This window comes from Mizuhopecten yessoensis, unplaced genomic scaffold, assembly GCF_002113885.1.
Source record: "Mizuhopecten yessoensis strain PY_sf001 unplaced genomic scaffold, ASM211388v2 scaffold9685, whole genome shotgun sequence".
NCBI classification, from domain to species: Eukaryota; Metazoa; Mollusca; class Bivalvia; order Pectinida; family Pectinidae; genus Mizuhopecten; species Mizuhopecten yessoensis.
In genome coordinates this window covers 1,328,651-1,349,062 of record NW_018408171.1, presented here as the reverse complement: position 1 = coordinate 1,349,062, position 20,412 = coordinate 1,328,651, and the positions used below count along the sequence as shown (strand labels likewise).

The 20,412-nt window shown below is 35.8% G+C and overlaps 1 protein-coding gene across 1 annotated transcript; it reads left to right on the top strand.

Annotated features, from left to right (window-relative positions):
- Positions 1 to 1,827: 1,827 nt before the first annotated feature.
- On the top strand, positions 1,828 to 19,052 carry LOC110458674 (ubiquitin carboxyl-terminal hydrolase 38-like). The gene is made up of 8 exons (XM_021510515.1): positions 1,828 to 2,094; positions 5,867 to 6,829; positions 7,878 to 7,979; positions 9,335 to 9,493; positions 9,799 to 9,992; positions 13,296 to 13,389; positions 15,231 to 16,472; positions 17,243 to 19,052. The coding sequence occupies exons 2-8, from the start codon at positions 5,891 to 5,893 to the stop codon at positions 17,420 to 17,422; spliced, it is 2,910 nt and encodes a 969-aa protein (XP_021366190.1). The 5' UTR covers positions 1,828 to 2,094; positions 5,867 to 5,890; the 3' UTR covers positions 17,423 to 19,052.
- Positions 19,053 to 20,412: the final 1,360 nt, after the last annotated feature.

The following is a 20,412-nucleotide window of genomic DNA, read 5'->3' as shown; positions in this document are numbered from 1 at the left end:
TCCTGGGATAGCACCAGGGCCAGTGGCTTTGTGGATGTTGATATTCTTCAGCAACTTCATCACTCCAGGAGGATGAATGACGATCTCTGGCAGATCTGGGTAGGGGCTAACACCTTTATTGGGTACAGAACTCAAACCCTCCTTTGTGAAGACTTATGTAAACTGTCGGTTGAGGATGTTAGCCTTGTTGATACTAGCGCTATATAGTATTCCCTTCTGCCTTAATGGTGTTTTCCGATCTTTTACTTTTGATGAATCCCCACAATTTCTTTAGGTTGGTGGTATGGTCTTCATCAAACATGTTTAAAAAGGTATCGATTTTACGAAACATACAACATAAGCTACAAAGAGCTTGTATTTCGAAAAAACATGAGTATAATAACAGAGTTGATGTTAACTTAAAGGGCGGTAGTGGTTCATGGTTCATGGTGGTCGACGTCTTCGTAAGCATAATACATTGCTTCTGTTGACGCTTCTTCATAGTCATTCACTTATTTACAGGTTACGCAGAGGACGCGTATACAACTTATATTACATATTAGTAGCACGATGGTAAAAACTTGATTGGATGATTGACCCAATGTTTGTTGAATCTAGATTTAAAAACATTTAAGCTTGGGGATTCTACCACTCTTTATCTCCTTCCGCGAAAAATCTTTAGATAATGTGTTCATTATATCTGTTTAAGACAAAAAAGAATCAAAGAAAATATGTAAAGATGTTGAACAGTGGCGTTTTAAATCAGTGAAAGTTCCGAACTATATTTGGTTCAAATTACTACATACTCTAAAGTGTGTGTGTAAGAGTTTTCTCCCCTTGGCCATCATTGCGTAGTTTCATGCTGGCTACTTGCAATTGTTCAACGACTGTTTGATAACTGTCCTTGATAAAGTAGGCTTCGTGTTTTCTTTGTCTCAACGGAAAGTCTCCAAGTGAAAGAGAATGTTGACTTATACTAAAGTAGCCGTCATCAGCTGTGCCTAACGAGTTTGTAGATAGCTTCTCAATGCGACAGCAACTGTGACTAACGTGTTTGTAGATAGCTTCCCAGTACAGTCTCTAGATAATGGCCCGATTAGTATAATACAAGTAGCATATTGAACATCAAAAATTAAAAACGTATATACATATTATTCACATTAAACAGAAACTGAATAATTATATAGGTATTTAACCTTCGTTACAATATCGAGAGAAGGAGAGATACACACACGCACTGGAAATAATACAATCTCTTTTTATTTTTTTGTATAATTAATCATGATAATAACAAATTGTAATAATAATATCATAAATTATTTATTTATATTATTTATATAACATTTTTTTTATACTTCATTTAATCTTAAACTTTCCCATAATCTTACGGGACAATTTTGCAGGGTTGTCTGGTCAAGGTCACTGTTGCTGTTTTTTAAAAATATCATTGTCTGCGCTGTAGTAGCTTCATTCCTTGAAGGATTTCCATCGATTTGAAACACTAATTAAGGACCATAATATCAGACAAGTTTCAATTTCAGGGCTGTTGGGTCAAGGTCATCGTTACTTATTTTTATGCTGCTAATGGTAGCCAGTAAGGGACCTATATTGTTTTAGCAATACTCTGCTTGTTAGTTTTATTGAAAATTATGATTTAGGGATGGGCTATTATGACCCTTACTCAACAACATGTTCTTTATCATTTACTGCCATAATTCATAATTTGAATCCTTCATACACAGCATCCCTGAGTGCCCTTGGCACTTTGATTTAATGATTCTTGTGCCCTTTTCGCGTCCGGATAACCGGTTAATCGCGCTATGTTCTGGTCAGTTCATGAAATTAAGCAGATCTTTAGTAAAGCCCCCAAATTCATATTTTGAAATATATCTGTTATTTCAATTTTAAGTGCCTATATATCCAATAGCTGTGGTTATTTAAATATTTAGAAGAAAATATTTAATGTACTAACTTTAGTTAAATACTGACTTACAGGAATGAATATTTTAAAGTGCGAGACTAACAAGGAACTCTTCACAAAGAAGGTTATAAACGTCTATGTCAAAATGACAAGCAAACACACACTGATCAAGACAGAAAATATGAATTGTCATCGTAAGTTGATCTGTTGAACTAGAGTTGTCTTTTTATTATGACAGGCTTATGCGCTGTAGTTTATTTCCTTAATATGTTTGGTATGTATATTGATTTGTCAACATTTCCTAAGCCTGCCTTACTCGTTCCATACACGGTACTGAAACGGCCGAGTGCCAAATCTTCGGTACCCCCGGCCACCAACGGGCGATATGTTTTGGATTAAATTTGAATATTTGTCATTAACGGAAAGAATGTTACTTGCAGTACACTTAATGAGGGACTGTAACAGATCTCAAGAAATTCACCCTAGTTTTCAAAACAATTAAATTTATACTTTTCCTGGCCTTCAGTTTCTTTCTACCTATCCATAAAGCTGATATTTAGCCCATTTTGACAAAACTGCCTTTCCAAAATTAAGTAAAATAGTAAGGATATATAGAGAGAAGTTGCCCGTCTAAATGGGCCTTTAAGAAAACTAAAAGAAGGCGACCGGTGTCTGGCTAAGCAGCTAATAGCCTGATCTATAACCAGGTCGGGGAAAACCACTTATTAGTGCCGGGTTGTTTCGCCCCAAATCTCGTTCGCCCCAGGTTGTTTCGCCCAAACAAAAATAATTCTTGAAGTCATAAACATCATGTTAAAAGTTAAAAAAACTTATCTTTCTCCTGAATCAAGATATAATATAGATACTAATATCCAGAATATACTGTATATTATCATTTTCATTTCTTTACCTCAATTAAGTAATGTTGTTCCTTATAAAATTCACCTGTATATATTTTAACGTTAAAAATGTTTAAAAACAATTAAAAAGTACCCTGTCACGTCAGCCACTTTATATCAAACAAATTTCTCTAAGTACATAGATACGTATACAAAATGGCCATAGATTAGGTACAAATTGCGTATAATAATGAAAAGAAATTAATACTTTAATTATAAATATCTATAATATATAGATAAGATATGGACATATAATGAAACTAAATTAATTTCTTTAAGTACGATACTTATAATATATAGATAAGATATGGACATATAATGAAACTAAATTAATTTCTTTAAGTACGATACTTATAATATATAGATAAGATATGGACATATAATGAAACTAAATTAATTTCTCTAAGTACATAGATACGTATACGAGATGGACATAGATTAGGTACAAATTGCGTATAATAATGAAAAGAAATTAATACTTTAATTATAAATATCTATAATATATAGATAAGATATGGACATATAATGAAACTAAATTAATTTCTTTAAGTACAATACTTATGATATATAGATAAGATATGGACATATAATGAAACTAAATTAATTTCTTTAAGTACGATACTTATAATATATAGATAAGATATGGACATATAATGAAACTAAATTTCTCTAAGTACATAGATACGTATACGAAATGGACATAGATTAGATACAAATTGCGTATATAGACTGAAACTACATACGTATATTAATTGCGTATAAGAATGAAAATAAATGAATACTTTCTCTAGAGATGTATACGAAATGTAAATAATTCCCCAAGTACGTAGATACGTATTTTAATTGTTAAGCAGATGTGTACATTTTAATTATGAAATAAACATTGGCAATTTACAAAATACATTAAATATACTTGTATAATAATGTACTTACCAGTCTGGCAGGTTCTAAGCTGCCAACGGTCACACACATCACATCAGATACCATGCTTTCTGCGTCGAACCACGGGGTTGCACAAATCATCCATAACGTAAATTATGTTATGGATGATTTGTGCATTTTGTAACTTGTCATAAATAGAGCATTTCTCAATACTGTGTTATAATTCAACATTACTAATGTTGAATAATAACACAGTACTGAGAAATGCTCTATTTATGACAAGTTCCCTACTCAAAATTATCTACTCAAATATGCATATTAATTTGTATTGGTCGGTACTATCAAAACTTCTCAAAATGGACAGATTCTCCAATTAGCAAAAAACAACACAGACGTGTGCAGAAATCAAGTAAAGAAAACATAGTCACACGGCGACGAGTATGCGTACAGTCGTACACTAGACTTAATGTGTTAACATGGAAAAATAATATTGTTGTATACCCCGCAATTTTTTAAAATTACACCATTTTTGCTTCATTTCACTATCCTTACTTATTTCTAAAATTAAATTCAATATATGTTATAATACGTAATCAGTTTTTTGCTTTACAATGTACTGAAAACAACACAAACACATTTTATTTTTAATAAAACTGATTTTAATGATATGAAAGACTAAGAAGACTTAATTTGTGACTTAAAACAAATAAAAAGAAAATGCCAACAATGTTTCGCCCTAAAATGTTTGTTTTAGGGCGAAACAACCTGGCGTGATACAACCTAGGGCGAACAGGATTTGGGGCGAAACAACCCGGAACCCTTGCATATAATAAACAAACTCACCTATTATACGCCAATAGAGGTATGGATTTGTTACTAAAAATAGCCAAAATCACTTTAATCTGAACTTTTTCAAATTAATTGTCCAAGTCGCATTTATTCAGTCATGAAACATAATACAAATGCAAAAATAAAATTTATGTGCATGTGGGAAAGTACCAAAAATAGATGCAATACTTCCGGTAAAGTTACATCAAGTTTCTAAGTAGCCAACGCTTTCAGTAAACATCTTTTAGCAAAATATTATTTACCTTGTCGTGTATTAATGCAATTTTTAATAATATCTTACAAAAGTTACTGTTAAAGCGATTTGGGTTATTTTTAGTAACAAATCCATACTCCATCTGGCGTATAATAGGCGAGTTTGCGTATTATACGCAAGTTGGTGGTTAAAGCTAAATGGCACTGTAATGTTGACGATTAAACACCAGTGTCTTGTTATTATTAGTTGGACTGCATTACATGAAGATTTGTACTGTGATATTTGTTATTGTTTAGTAGTTTTACAATGGTTAGTGTTGTGCACTGTACTGCTGCCACCTGTAGGAGGTTCCATTGAAGGAACTCTTGAGTATTTGTATGTGTACGTCTTTGGTAGCAAAAATGTGTCTTGTTTGTTGGTCTGTTGGTATGAGGATCATGCAGTGGCGGATCCAGAAACCTTTTTAGGGGGGTTTCCAAATTTCCTGGGGGGGTTTCCATGTGGGGAAAAATTGAGGAAAATGGTGAAAATACATGATTTTTAAAGAAAATTCTCAGGGTGGGGGGGTTTCCTGAAGCCCAGAAAACCCCTCTGGATCCGCCTCTGGGATGGTGCTATTTTTAAAACCAATTTGGTTAATCTTTCCTACCAGTAATACCGCCTCATTTGAAGTTTTCCTGAAACTAGTCTCCAAAAGTTGACAAAAGATCAGTTATATATTAGTACCTCATTTTGAAAAAAACAACATGCCCAAAATAGGGCTATCTGTGTTTGAGACTAATGTGTTTTTTCCCCTTTCCTTTACAATAGGTTGTGTAAAATACCCTTTGCCTACAAATGTTATAAAACCTGACTGGCTGTGAAAGGAAAGTAACAGGAAATTTTCTTTAAATAAAACAAACATTAAACTCTTCAAGTTTTTTCTTGATATTAATATTGCTTTAGCTTGTTATAACAGAATAAAATTTTGTTTAAAAATTGTTTCACATATTAATTACGACATTGTGATTATACTTTGTGTGTCATGTACATTACATGAATTACATCTTTTCGTTTCAGAAAAGGAAAATTGTTCAAGTGATTGCTTAATACCAGGAATTGTCAGTCATGCATATTCTCATAGCTACATTTGCTCTTTTACAGTTTGAAGGTATAAATTAAAACAAGATGGACAATATATTGGTTGGGATCCTGTCTTCTGCACATCCAGACAGCTTGAAGAAGCAGCTGATCCAGAAGATAGCTACTCGAGGTTCTCAGCCACAACCCGTTAAAGTCATACAGTCTGTTCTGGAGTTAATGTCTAAATGGTATCTGGAGGGAGACTCTGACGTAGCTCTCAGTGAGGGGTTATCTGTGTACAAGCTATGGGCCAAATACAATTTGTCTGTCTTTGAGGAATATTTCAATCGTCAGTTCCTGCTAACTCTCTTGTCCAGTACCTATAGAAATGAAGCTAATGCAGTCACCCTTCTCCATGAGAGTATGATTCTGCTGCAGTGCTCTTCAGTATGTAGCAGTCACATGCAGGTCATTGAAGCCAAGGCCATCAGCTACGTCAGGGAACATCCTTCCCTCCCGTGTATTTCTAACTTTGTTAAGTTTCTGAAGGAGTTCCGCTCCTGTATACCTAAAGGAGATTTTACTGGACGCTTTTGTGTCTCTCTTATAGATGCACTTAGCATCTGTTCTGTTCCCGATAACCATGAAGATGTTCATCAATATGTGCTGGGGGCAGAAGATATCTCTTGCCTGATAAAAGATATTTGGGACAAGACTGACTCGGAAGTGGTGATGATGTCACTGAAAGCAATCTTTGGTATAATATCCTCCGTTGATGAAGCTGGTGTGGAGCCATCTTTCTGTCTTGGAGCTCTCGCCCAGCACATACCAACAGAAATGTTAAAGGTTGTTGTGAAGTTCACGATTAACAATCCGGCCATAGATAATTTCAGTATGACAGCCGCCCTTCAGAGGATCGTGGATTGGTTACAGTGGCCCACAGCCAGAAACATTGACCAATGGATCATAGCGTTCCTAAAGGGTTTGGCAGCAGTGAAACGATACAGTATTCTGATCAGTGTTACAGAGTCAAAGATTGAACAGGTCAGTAAATACGAGCTGGAGGCAGACAGCAATGGTAGATCTAGCATTTTATAGAGGGTCCAATTATACCAGTATTACTGATAACTAATACTGATACGACTATATGACTTTTATGTATTTGGAGTCCTCTTTATTTTTCTTCTGTATGATATGGAGACATTATCAATATGTAAAGAATGAACCAACAACAGTGCCTTGCTAGGTTGTATTGACAATGTTTTGACAAACAGCATCAGGATTAACAAGTATTTTTGTATTTTAGTTTATATATTTTATAGTTTATAAGTTCCATAATTTATAAGCATCATCTACATGTAACTCATTAATATTTACATTACCGATAATCAGGTTATAAATCATTAATATTTACATTACCGATAATCAGGTTATAAATCATTAATATTTACATTACCGATAATCAGGTTATAAATCAAGGTACACAGAATTAATTAAACAAAAATTGTAATCAAAAGTATTTTAAATCATTTGCACAAAAATAAAATACAAGAGATCTAGAGATCCAAATAGATCTGTGACAAAGTGTACCGGACTCCGTGATAATCCTGTGTACCGGACTCCGTGATAATCCTGTGTACGGGACTCCGTGATAATCCTGTGTACGGGACTCCGTGATAATCCTGTGTACCGGTGAGTCCGGGATAATCCTGTGTACCGGACTCCGTGATAATCCTGTGTACGGGACTCCGTGATAATCCTGTGTACCGGACTCCGTGATAATCCTGTGTACCGGACTCCGTGATAATCCTGTGTACCGGACTCCGTGATAATCCTGTATACCGGACTCCGTGATTATCCTGTGTACCGGACTCCGTGATAATCCTGTGTACTGTACAGAGTGTACCGGACTCCGTGATAATCCTGTGTACTGTACATAGAAAACATATATGATATAGTGACTGTCTCTCATTTATAAGTGATGTGTGTCATGTCTTTATGCATACAGGCCAGATATTCAATTATCAAGGGTCCTATTTTTTGCAGCATTATTTATTTTATATAAAAAAATATCTTTTTTTATTTCCTACAGGTGTTTGAGAAAGTGACGTTCCCTTTTGTTCGTAATTCTGCCATCAATGTTTTGTCACACATGTTGTTCAGCTTTCAACATTCTCCAGAGCCATTCCACAAGGTAATATTATATCTTACAGAATTAATCATTTAACATATATATTTACTTAATGTTTTTAGAATTGCCAAAATTCTACCAATGCCTTGAATACACTTCAAGTTAAGTTGTGTGGTCAGTGGGGGAGGGGGTGCCGTGGATAGCGCACTTGTCTTTCATCAAGGTGGCAGGGGTTTGATTCCCCAATTGGACATGAAAAGTTATGGGGTTACACCCTGCCTGACCCCATGGAATTTCTCAAGTTACTCCGGTTTCCTCCAACATTTAGTCCCCTGTGCACTTATTATAACATGATTACATCTGGGCCAATATGAGTGATTGATGTAAGTTGAAATAACTTGTTATAATCTCACTTTACAGACTCCTGACTTTAAGGACATCCTTTATTGTAACCTGACTACTGACACCTGGTTTAAAGGACATCCTTTGTTGTAACCTGACTACTGACACCTGGTTTAAATGACATCCTTTATTGTAACCTGACTACTGACACCTGGTTTAACAGACATCCTTTATTGTAACCTGACTACTGACACCTGGTTTAAAGGACATCCTTTATTGTAACCTGACTACTGACACCTGGTTTAAAGGACATCCTTTATTGTAACCTGACTACTGACACCTGGTTTAAAGGACATCCTTTATTGTAACCTGACTACTGACACCTGGTTTAAAGGACATCCTTTATTGTAACCTGACTACTGACACCTGGTTTAAAGGACATCCTTTATTGTAACCTGACTACTGACACCTGGTTTAAAGGACATCCTTTATTGTAACCTGACTACTGACACCTGGTTTAAAGGACATCCTTTATTGTAACCTGACTACTGACACCTGGTTTAAAGGACATCCTTTATTGTAACCTGACTACTGACACCTGGTTTAAAGGACATCCTTTATTGTAACCTGACTACTGACACCTGGTTTAAAGGACATCCTTTATTGTAACCTGACTACTGACACCTGGTTTAAAGGACATCCTTTATTGTAACCTGACTACTGACACCTGGTTTAAAGGACATCCTTTATTGTAACCTGACTACTGACACCTGGTTTAAAGGACATCCTTTATTGTAACCTGACTACTGACACCTGGTTTAAAGGACATCCTTTATTATAATCTCACTTTACAGACTCCTGACTTTAAGGACATCCATTATTAGCTCACCTGCCCGAAGGTTTTGCCACCTGTTTTGATATATATAGAAGATGCATGTGCTCTGAACAGGATTTTCCTAGTAAATTATCTATAGCTTTTGCTTCAACAAAGTGAAAAACATTTCAATGCTTGTTAATTGCAAGTTACATGTGAATATTTTAAACAAGCAGTAACATCTGTACTTCCTTTGTTGTAGATACTTCCTTTGATCCCAGTGATATACAGGAAGTTAAAACAGGAGAGATCTACGGAGGCTGTACACGCCCTGAGTAGGCTAGCTGATGTGGTACACTGCTGTATGTACCTCCACGCTGGATACCCAGACCTCTACGATTCTGTGCTGGTGCTTTTTAAGGTCAGAAGTTACGGTGGTTTCATCATTAACATCTCCATACATTTAATGTGGAATACATTTACCAGAAAAATATCTGGAAGAATAGATGTTACAGAATGTTAAAATGTTACAATTTTGGCTGAAAGTTTACCTGGACTCATGACACATACATTACGTTATAACATGTTTTGCATTTGCAAATAAGTTAAGATGAAATACAAACAAAGTGACCGAGTGATGTACAGGGTCCCCCGAGTGATGTACAGGGTCCCCCGAGTGATGTACAGGGTCCCCACACTGCCATAATAACGTTTCTTGTGTTGTAGGACTATCCAAAACCTGATGCTGATTCTATGAGAACCAAGTTGGATGAAAACAAGTGGACAGCTCAGAAATCAGACAGTTCTAATTATTTATCAAAAGTCACACAGAAATCTGAAACTGGGAAAACAGGGCTCTTCAACCTGGGGAACACCTGTTTCCTGAACAGTGTAATACAGACCCTGTTTATGTGTGATGAGTAAGTTTACACACCTTATCATATAAAACAACCTGTTACCAGTGATCATTATAAAAAGCTCCCTCTTTTTTAACAGATTTAACAGATACAGGCAACATCCTGAATTTAAGTTGTTTTTTCCATATAGTCCGAATTATTCTGACGTTTTATTGACTTTTTAGCTCACCTGGCACAAAGTGCCAAGTGAGCTTATGCCGTGGCGCGGCGTCCGTCGTCCGTCCTCGTCCGTCAACTTTTCCTTTAAACAACTTCTTCTGAAGAACGAACAGGCCTAGAGTCATGATATTTGGCTGAAAGCTTCGTTGGTAGGAGCCCTACAAAGTTTGAGAACGAAAATGACCTTGACCTGTTTTCAAGGTCACAGGGGTCAAATATGTCAAAAACTTCAAACGACTTCTTCTAAAGAACTAAAAGGTATAGAATCTTCATATTTGGCTGATGGCTTCCTGGGATAGAGCCCAACAAAGTTTGAGAATGAAAATGACCTTGACCTACTTTCAAGGTCACAGGGGTCAAATGTGTCAAACACTTCAAACGACTTCTTCTGAAGAACTGAAAGGTATAGAATCTTTATATTTGGCTGGTGGCTTCCTGGGATAGAGACCAACAAAGTTTGAGAATGAAAATTAGTTTGACCTACTTTCAAGGTCACAGGGGTCAAATATGTCAAAAACTTCAAACGACTTCTTCTGAAGAATTAAAAGGTATAGAATCTTCATATTTGGCTGATGGCTTCCTTGGATGGAGCCCAACAAAGTTTGAGAATGAAAATTACCTTGACCTTCTTTCAAGGTCACAGGGGTCAAATGTGTCAAACACTTCAAACGACTTCTTCTGAAGAACTGAAAGGTATATAATCTTTATATTTGGCTGGTGGCTTCCTGGGATAGAGCCCAACAAAGTTTGAGAATGAAAACTAGTTTGACCTACTTTCAAGGTCACAGGGGTCATATATGTCAAAAGCTTCAAATGACTTCTTCTGAAGAACTGAAAGGTATAGAATCTTTATTTTTGATTGATGGCTTCCTTGGATAGAGCCCGACAAAGTTTGAGAATGAAAATGACCTTGACCTTCTTTCAAGGTCACAGGAGTCAAATGTGTCAGACACTTCAAACGACTTCTTCTGAAGAACTGAAAGGTATATAATCTCTATATTTGGCTTGTAGCTTCCTAGGAAAGAGCCGAACAAAGTTTGAGAATGAAAATGACCTTGACCTTCTTTTAAGGTCACATGAGGCAGATATGTCAAACACTTTAAACGACTTCTTCTGAAGAACTGGTAGTTATAAAATCTTAATATTTGGCAGGTGGCTTCCTGGGAAAGAGCCAAACAAAGTTTGCGAATGAAAATGACCTTGACCTACTTTCAAGGTCACAGCGTTCAAATATGTCAAACAGTTCAAACAGCTTCTTCTGAAGAATTAAAAGGCATAAAATTATAATATTTGGCTGGTGACTTCCCGGGATAGAGCTCACCAAAGTTTGCAAATGAAAATGACCTCAACCTACTTTAGAGGTCACAGAGGTCAACAACATTTTAATGGATTTGTTCTTGAGAACTAAAAGGAATGGATTCATAAGATTTGGCTGGTAGCTTTTTGGAATAGAGCTAACCAATTTGAGAAGGAAAATGACATTGACCTACTTACAAGATCACAGGGAAAAATATGTCAAGCAACTTCTGAAGAAGAATCAAAAAGCATAGAATCTTATAATAATATTTTGCTGGTAATTTCAACAGATGGAGCCAACAAAGTTTGTGAGGGAATGTTTTTAGTGCAATATAATATTTAATGAGAATATTTTGCTATGTATGACTGCTTAAATATTCAGGTGAGCGATACAGGCCCTCTTGGGCCTCTTGTTTCATATCGGTCTGTCGTAGATTAACATCAGAACTCCGGCCCTCTATAATATGCGGGAAATATGCGCCCCGCGCCCGGAGCACACTTTAAACTGATATTTTAGAAACAAATTGTCACTTTCACACACATGTCGCACATGGATCGAAAGATCTGTTCATTATGCACTAGGGGGTATCAATAACATGTTTCAAAGATCATTACGAAAAGTATTTTCCAACGTTTTCTGTACCAACCCATGTTTTTAATGGAAATTAGGCCATGAGCAATGTCACATGACTTGACGAGATCTTACGTTACCAAAGGTATTTCCCAACGGTATGACGCAGGCCGGCGAGATTTTAGTCACGTGACATTAGAAGGCGGGGCTATCAAAAAACTAGAGTAAAACAGAGTAAGTTTGAAAAAACATGTTTTTAGTGATTGTGTTGGTTGTTTGAGGCATGTTATGTATGTTCATCTTGTGCATAATGAATAGATCTTTCGATCCATGTGCGACATGTGTGTGAAAGTGACGATTTGTTTCTAAAATATCAGTTTGAAGTGCGCTCTGGGCGCAGGGCGCATATTTCCTGCATATTATAGAGGGCCTGAGTTCTGACGTTAATTGACGACAGACCGGTATGAAAAAAGTCGATAAAACGTCAGAATAGTTCGGACTATATCCATATCCTACAGAACAAAGCTAAGTTCAGATTATCTCCCCTTTATTAAGATGAATTATGTGGGCAATCATAAGTGATTAGAAATGGTAAGATGATTTTTTTCCTGTAAATGTTGATATCATTTCCCATAATTAAGGGAGAGATTGTCATTTTGTCGCCTGCAACGCAAGGCAACATATAGGTATGACTTTGTCGGCGTCGGCGGTTGCGTCGTCCGAAACAAGGTTTCTGTGCAATAACTTGAGTTCCCTGAGGTTGATTGAACTCAAACTTGGTACACATATTGCATACCAATATAGCTTGGACAAGTTCCCTTTTCAGAGGTTTACGTGCATTTTTGGTGGAGTTGTGCCCCTTTTATTGCCATATAAGGGCAATGTGTAGTAAATGCAAGAACTTTTTATTTTTGATCAATTGCTTTCAAATTATGTACGGTAATGCTAGAAGCAATAATGTTCAACATATATTACGGGGTTTTCTGTCGAGCTTCAACTTTTCTTACTAAAAGCGCTAAGCAGGCGACACATCCACTCTCTTGGAATTCTTATTTTTTGTTTAACGTGATTTGCCCTTGAAAAGGATTATAAACCTTTTTATTTGTCATTTGAATATTTTTCTTACATATCTACACAACAGTAGTTTAGACATGTTTCTCTATTCCATATCAGTTCATGTATGTGTTCTCCCTGTACTACCAGTATGTGTACTTTTATAATGAGGTGTTCTTGGTATTTTGTATTATATTACAAAGTGAACAATAGGTGTAATTGTTCAGTTTTAGGAGGGCAGTTTTAGCACATGGTCCATCTCCACATCAACCCCTGATGGTAAAGCTGCAGTACGTCTTTGCATTTCTCAGTCATACACAGGTAACTATATATCAGTCATACACAGGTAACTATATATCAGTTATACATCAGTAATCATATATCAGTCATACACAGGTAATTAAATATCAGTCATACACAGGTAACTATATATCAGTCATACACAGGTAACTATATATCAGTTATACACATGTAACTATATTATCAGTTATACACAGGTAACTATATATCAGCTATACATTAGTAATCATATATCAGTCATACACAGGTAACTATATATCAGTCATACACAGGTAACTATATATCAGTTATACACAGGTAACTATATTATCAGTTATACACAGGTAACTATATATCAGCTATACATTAGTAATCATATATCAGTCATACACAGGTTACTATATATCAGTCATACACAGGTAACTATATATCAGTTATACACAGGTAACTATATATCAGCTATACATTAGTAATCATATATCAGTCATACACAGGTAACTATATATCAGTCATACACAGGTAACTATATATCAGTTATACACAGGTAACTATATATCAGTTATACATTAGTAATCATATATCAGTCATACACAGGTAACTATATATCAGTTATACATCAGTAATCATATATCTGTCATACACAGGTAACTATATATCAGTTATACATCAGTAATCATATATCAGTCATACACAGGTAACTATATATCAGTCATACACAGGTAACTATATATCAGTTATACATCAGTAACTATATATCAGTCATACACAGGTAATTATATATCAGTCATACATCAGTAATTATATATCAGTTATACATCAGTAATTATATATCAGTCATACACAGGTAACTATATGTCAGTCATACACAGGTAATTATATATCAGTTATACATCAGTAATCATATAGCTGTCATACACAGGTAACTATATTTCAGTTATACATCAGTAATCATATATCTGTCGTACACAGGTAACTATATATCAGTTATACATCGGTAATCATATATCTGTCATACACAGGTAACTCTATATCAGTTATACATCAGTAATCATATATCTGCCATACACAGGTAACTATATATCAGTCATACACAGGGAATTATATATCAGTTATACATCAGTAATCATATATCTGCCATACACAGGTAACTATATATCAGTCATACATCAGTAATTATATATCAGTTATCCATCAGTAATTATATATCAGTCATACATCAGTAATTATATATCAGTTATCCATCAGTAATTATATATCAGTCATACACAGGAAATTATATATCAGTCATTCACAGTAATTTATATATCAGTCATACACAGGTAACTATATATAAGTCATACACAGGTAACTATATATCAGTTATACATCAGAAATCATATATCAGTCATAAACAGGTAACTATATATCAGTTATACATCGGTAATCATATATCTGTCATACACAGGTAATTATATATCAGTCATCCACACGTAACTATATATCAGTTATACATCAGTAATCATATATCACAGTATACACAGTAAGTGTTAAGTATCTTACCCAAACATATCATTTGTCTAGCTCTGCATTGTGGCAGCAACAGTGAGTGTTTTCTTAGTGTAAAGACTACAAGATCAGTTAATCAATCTTGGATCAAAAGTTGAAAAATGTATCTACCACTGTGTTCCAAAAACTGAAAAAAAAATGCTAGGTCAGTTGGTATATGTGGGAAATAGATTATTCTGCTAAGTTATATATTCGCTGCATGTCAGAATTACTAAACTGACACAGTAATCAAGATACCTGGTAACTGCAATTGATATGCAGAAAATGTTACATGTCTTTTGACAGGTGAAATTAGGGAAACTCTTTGTAGTTTTATTACTCTTGATGTATCTCCTCAGAGACCTGCCTATGCACCAATGACGTTTCTTAGGACAGCCCGACCCCCCTGGTTCACTGCAGGTCATCAGCAGGACTGCTCCGAGTTCCTTAAATACCTCATTGATCAGCTGCATGAACAGGAAGTGATTGATCTGAAAAAGGAGATCGAGGATAATTGTGGCAAAAAGGATAAAGATGGAGACGTTAACATGGCAACCGGCCAAAACAAATCGGATGAAGATTTTGAAACAACTGTTCGTGAACACTTTGGTGGAAAAATGGTTACAACATATACATGTTTGAATTGCATGAAGGAGTCCTCAAGGATGGAACATTTTTCAGATATCCCTCTGGCATTTCCCGATACAGAAGGTTCTGGTGATGGGATGGCATTAGTAGGTGGTGATGGGGAGAAGATTTCCAAAACGGGAGAGGATCCGGAGTCGCCACCGAAGTCCTCCCCTACCACTGCCAAGTCATCTCCGCAGCCTAAGTCAGAGGCAGTAAAACAATTACATCTGAGTGACCTACTTCAGTATTACCTACAGCCAGAGAAACTGACAGGGGACAACAAGTATCACTGTGATAAGTGTGGAGGACTGCAGGATGGAGAGAGGAAACTCAAGGTGCTGAAGGCACCAGACCATCTTATCCTCACACTGCTCAGGTTCTCCTATGATGTTAAGCTCCAGACAAGGTCAAAGACATTCCAGGAGGTCAAATATCCTAGAACTTTAATCCTTCCAGTGGAAAATTCACCAGTTTCCCAAAAGGAGGATGTCAATAAAAGGAAGTCGTTACGTAGTGCGGTGACGGGACAGATAGAACAATGTGGGGTTAATGTGAACACCAAACGAGGTGAGGTGTACGGACTGTGTGGAGTGGTGGTCCACTCCGGGACATCCTCCGACTGTGGTCACTACTACTCCTATGCACGCCACTCTATTTTCTGTGATCCTGATACAATCTGTGATAGCCTTCACCACTGCAAGAGCGAAGACGACGTGGACTTTTTACAGGACAAGTGGTATTTATTCAATGACAACCGTGTCTCCCATGCAAGCTATAGCTCCTTCTGTGATGTTACGCAGAGATTTACAAAAGACACTGCGTATGTTTTGTTCTACAAAAGGATTGATACGAAAAATGCAGAGAAACAGGAACTGAATATGAATAAATCTCTTCAGGCTAAGGATGTTGACCCTCCACTCCGTTCAGACCTCAGAATTGCTCTCAGTAAAGATAATGCTATGTTCTTACAGGTAACACACAAACCTTTAAAGTTGCTTGTTGTATACTGTATTGCACTCATACTGTAAAGTGGTGAAATATATTCAACATTAAATTAATCACCTTCTTACAGACAAGTGTTTGTAATTTTAAAACTTAATGGCTTTGTGCCAGATTTAAATCTGCTAATTTGTTCCAAGTAAAACTATGAAACATGAAATTCATGAAAGCTTAACTTGAATATGAAATAGTGATTGATATGCATGTTTCCCTATCAATGGTTTCTTACAAAATACAAAATAAATTGTCACAGGGATGAATAAAACTTGCTTGATAATTGCATTAGAAATGGTTTTAGTGCTTATACTTAGTTTATGACTGTTTGTTGACCAATTCTGTGAAAATCTGTATATCATACATGTATCTGTTTGATATGTTTCTATATACATATATAGCTACAAAAGCATTACTTTAACATATATTTTTTAGCGATGTGTTACTTAGGGCTTTTCACTCATTAAATATTGTGCTAAATTATGCTTCTGCAAATCAATGTTCCTGTGTATTGTTTTCTATTGCAGATTTTGTGGGTGTGCCAATTCATCAACTTCAAGGCACTATAAGCTGTTAAACTTGATAAAGTGCTAAAATTATAGTTATGTTTACAGTGTGTAAATTCCACTTTGACTGCATGCAAGCAGTCTTTTTGAACATGAATTTGTGTGTAAAATTATGACATTTCAACTAGCTCTGAATGCTCTTTTCTCTTTATAAAAGTTTATTCCCATTTTGTTTTTTTAAGGAACAAGAAACCATAGCAAGAAAGAAAAGCCAGTTAAAGAGGCCTGGCTCAGCGAGCTCTTCCTCCTGGTTTAATTGGCAGAGAAGAGACGAAGATGATGAACCACCGGGAAGCTGTGGGGGTGGGGGAGGGGGCAAGTATGGGGACCTAGACACATCAGGGGCAAAGTTCATATTCTGAAATGGTCATACGTGATCGGTGTTAATCTATTGCAAGCATTACTGATGTTCTTGAGCAAAGAAGAGTTCAGAGAGTGACAGATAATAACACTTATTGTGATGGAATATCTACATGTTAAATTCTGTCTGTTCATCACTTATTGTGATGGAATATCTACATGTTAAATTCTGTCTGTTCATCACTTATTGTGATGGAATATCTACATGTTAAATTCTGTCTGTTCATCACTTATTGTGATGGAATATCTACATGTTAAATTCTGTCTGTTCATCACTTATTGTGATGGAATATCTACATGTTAAATTCTGTCTGTTCATCACTTATTGTGATGGAATATCTACATGTTAAATTCTGTCTGTTCATCACTTATTGTGATGGAATATCTACATGTTAAATTCTGTCTGTTCATCACTTATTGTGATGGAATATCTACATGTTAAATTCTGTCTGTTCATCACTGTCAATGAAAAGGAAGATTTTTACACCTGACGTACGGAGTAGGTTGTTGTTGATGTACTAGAATATTCATTTTTAATTGCAAGATATACACAAGCATGTATGCTTTTGTTTTACATCTTAATTGACAAACACTACTAGACTTTTGACAATGTTGTAGCACACTGGAATCTTGTTAGTCCAGATTGTCAAAGTGATTTACCAGACAGTCAAAAAACAAAGGGAAACTACTTACCTACATAGAGACAATTCTTGTTTTGTTAATCTGGAAATTTTGTTGTGGTGGTGAAGTGGTTAAAAATGTACACTTTCTTTTTTTAATAAAAAGCTTCTACTCCTATAAAAGAGACCTGGATAGATTTTTATATCTGAAGGTTGTAATTACTGGACTCGATCAAATTTACCAGCAGGTATACGTAGCTGTAATACTCATTCCGAAATACAAGTTACAGGAAATCTTGATCACGGTGTGTTCAGAGGTTCTCCTGGTTAATTATTTCACAGACTTCTTAGATCTGATTTAAGTCTGTGTTTCTATTTAATATGAAGGAAACTTGCTTGAAACAAATTTGAGATAATTTTGATTAATGTTGATATATTATTATCACTGTACATTGTGTCTTCAAATGTTTGAGTTTGAATTCCATTGATGTGGTGACATGGCTGTAACCAGAGGTGCTAACACTTACCACATTGTCATGTTGCTGAAGTTTGATATATTTACACTTGTTGCCTATAAGAGCATTTACAGAAATGATACGAAATCTGTTTTTTCTTCTTTCATATTATGATAAGAATTACAATAGATTTTAAATGTATCTCCATTTTTATTTGTTTCATCCAGTGAAAAGTGCTCTCCTCTTTTTTTATATTTATACTTGATAACATTTGTGTACGAAAATTATGTTACATGCTGAAATATTAAAACAAAAATGTACCCTGCTTTAATGTTGCAAACTTGATATTTCATTGGTATATATTTTAATAATCATGTCTCATTTTGGTATTACCAAGTAATGGCCAATCAACAAGGTGAGGGTGAGTAAATTATGTCATGTGTACCACTTACAGGTTCTTATATAGCTAAGTTAAGTCATGTGTACCTCTTAGTGATTCCTATAGCTTAGCTAAGGCATGTGTACCACTTAAGGTTTCTATAGCTAAAGTAAGTCATGTGTACAACTTACAGGTTCTTATATAGCTAAATTAAGCCATGTGTACTACTTACAGGTTCCTTTAGCTAATGTAAGTCATGTGTACATCTTAGTGATTCCTATAGCTTAGCCAAGTCAAGTGTACCACTTAGAGGTTGGTGGAGCCAAGTTAAGTCATGTTTACCTCTTAGTTATTCCTATAGCTTAGCTAAGTGATGTGTACCACTAAGAGGTTCCTAAAGTTAAGTTAAGTCAAGTGTACCACTAAGAGGTTCCTAAAGGTAAGTTAAGTCAAGTGTACCACTTAGAGGTTGGTGGAGCCAAGTTAAGTCATGTGTACCTCTTAGTGATTACTATAGCTTAGCTAAGTCATGTGGACCACTTACAGGTTTATATAGATAAGGTAAGTCATGTGTGCCTCTTAGTGATTCCTATAGTCATGTCTCATTTTGGTATTACCAAGTAATGGCCAATCAACAAGGGGAGGGTGAGGAAATTATGTCATGTGTACCACTAAGAGGTTCCTAAAGCTAAGTTAAGTCAAGTGTACCACTAAGAGGTTCCTAAAGGTAAGTTAAGTCAAGTCAATTGTGCCACTCAGAGGTTCATATAGCCACGTTAAGTCATGTGTACCCCTTACAGGTTCCTTTAGCTAGGGTAAGTCATGTGTACATCTTAGTGATTCCTATGGGTTAGCTAAGTCATGTGGACCACTTACAGGTTTCTAAAGCTAAGTTAAGTCAAGTCAATCGTACCACTCAGAGGTTCAGATAGCCAAGTTAAGTCATGTTTACCTCTTAGTTATTCCTATAGCTTAGCCAAGTCAAGTGTACCACTAAGAGGTTCCTAAAGGTAAGTTAAGTCAAGTCAATTGTACCACTCCGAGGTTCATATAGCCACGTTAAGTCATGTGTACCCCTTAGTGATTCCTATGGGTTAGCTAAGTCATGTGCACCACTTACAGGTTTCTATAGCTAAAGTAAGTCATGTGTACCACATACAGGTTTCTATAGCTAAGTCAATTCATGTGTAACTCTTAGTGATTCCTATGGGTTAGCTAAGTCATGTGGACCACTTACAGGTTTATATAGCTAAGGGAAGTCATGTGTACCTCTTAGTGATTACTATAGCTTAGCTAAGACATGTGTACCACTTAAGGTTTCTATAGCTAAAGTAAGTCATGTGTACGTCTTAGTGATTCCTATAGTCATGTCTCATTTTGGTATTACCAAGTAATGGCCAATCAACAAGGGGAGGGTGAGTAAATTATGTCATGTGTACCACTAAGAGGTTCCTAAAGCTAAGTTAAGTCAAGTCAATTGTACCACTCAGAGGTTCATATAGCCAAGTTAAGTCATGTGTACCTCTTAGTGATTCCTA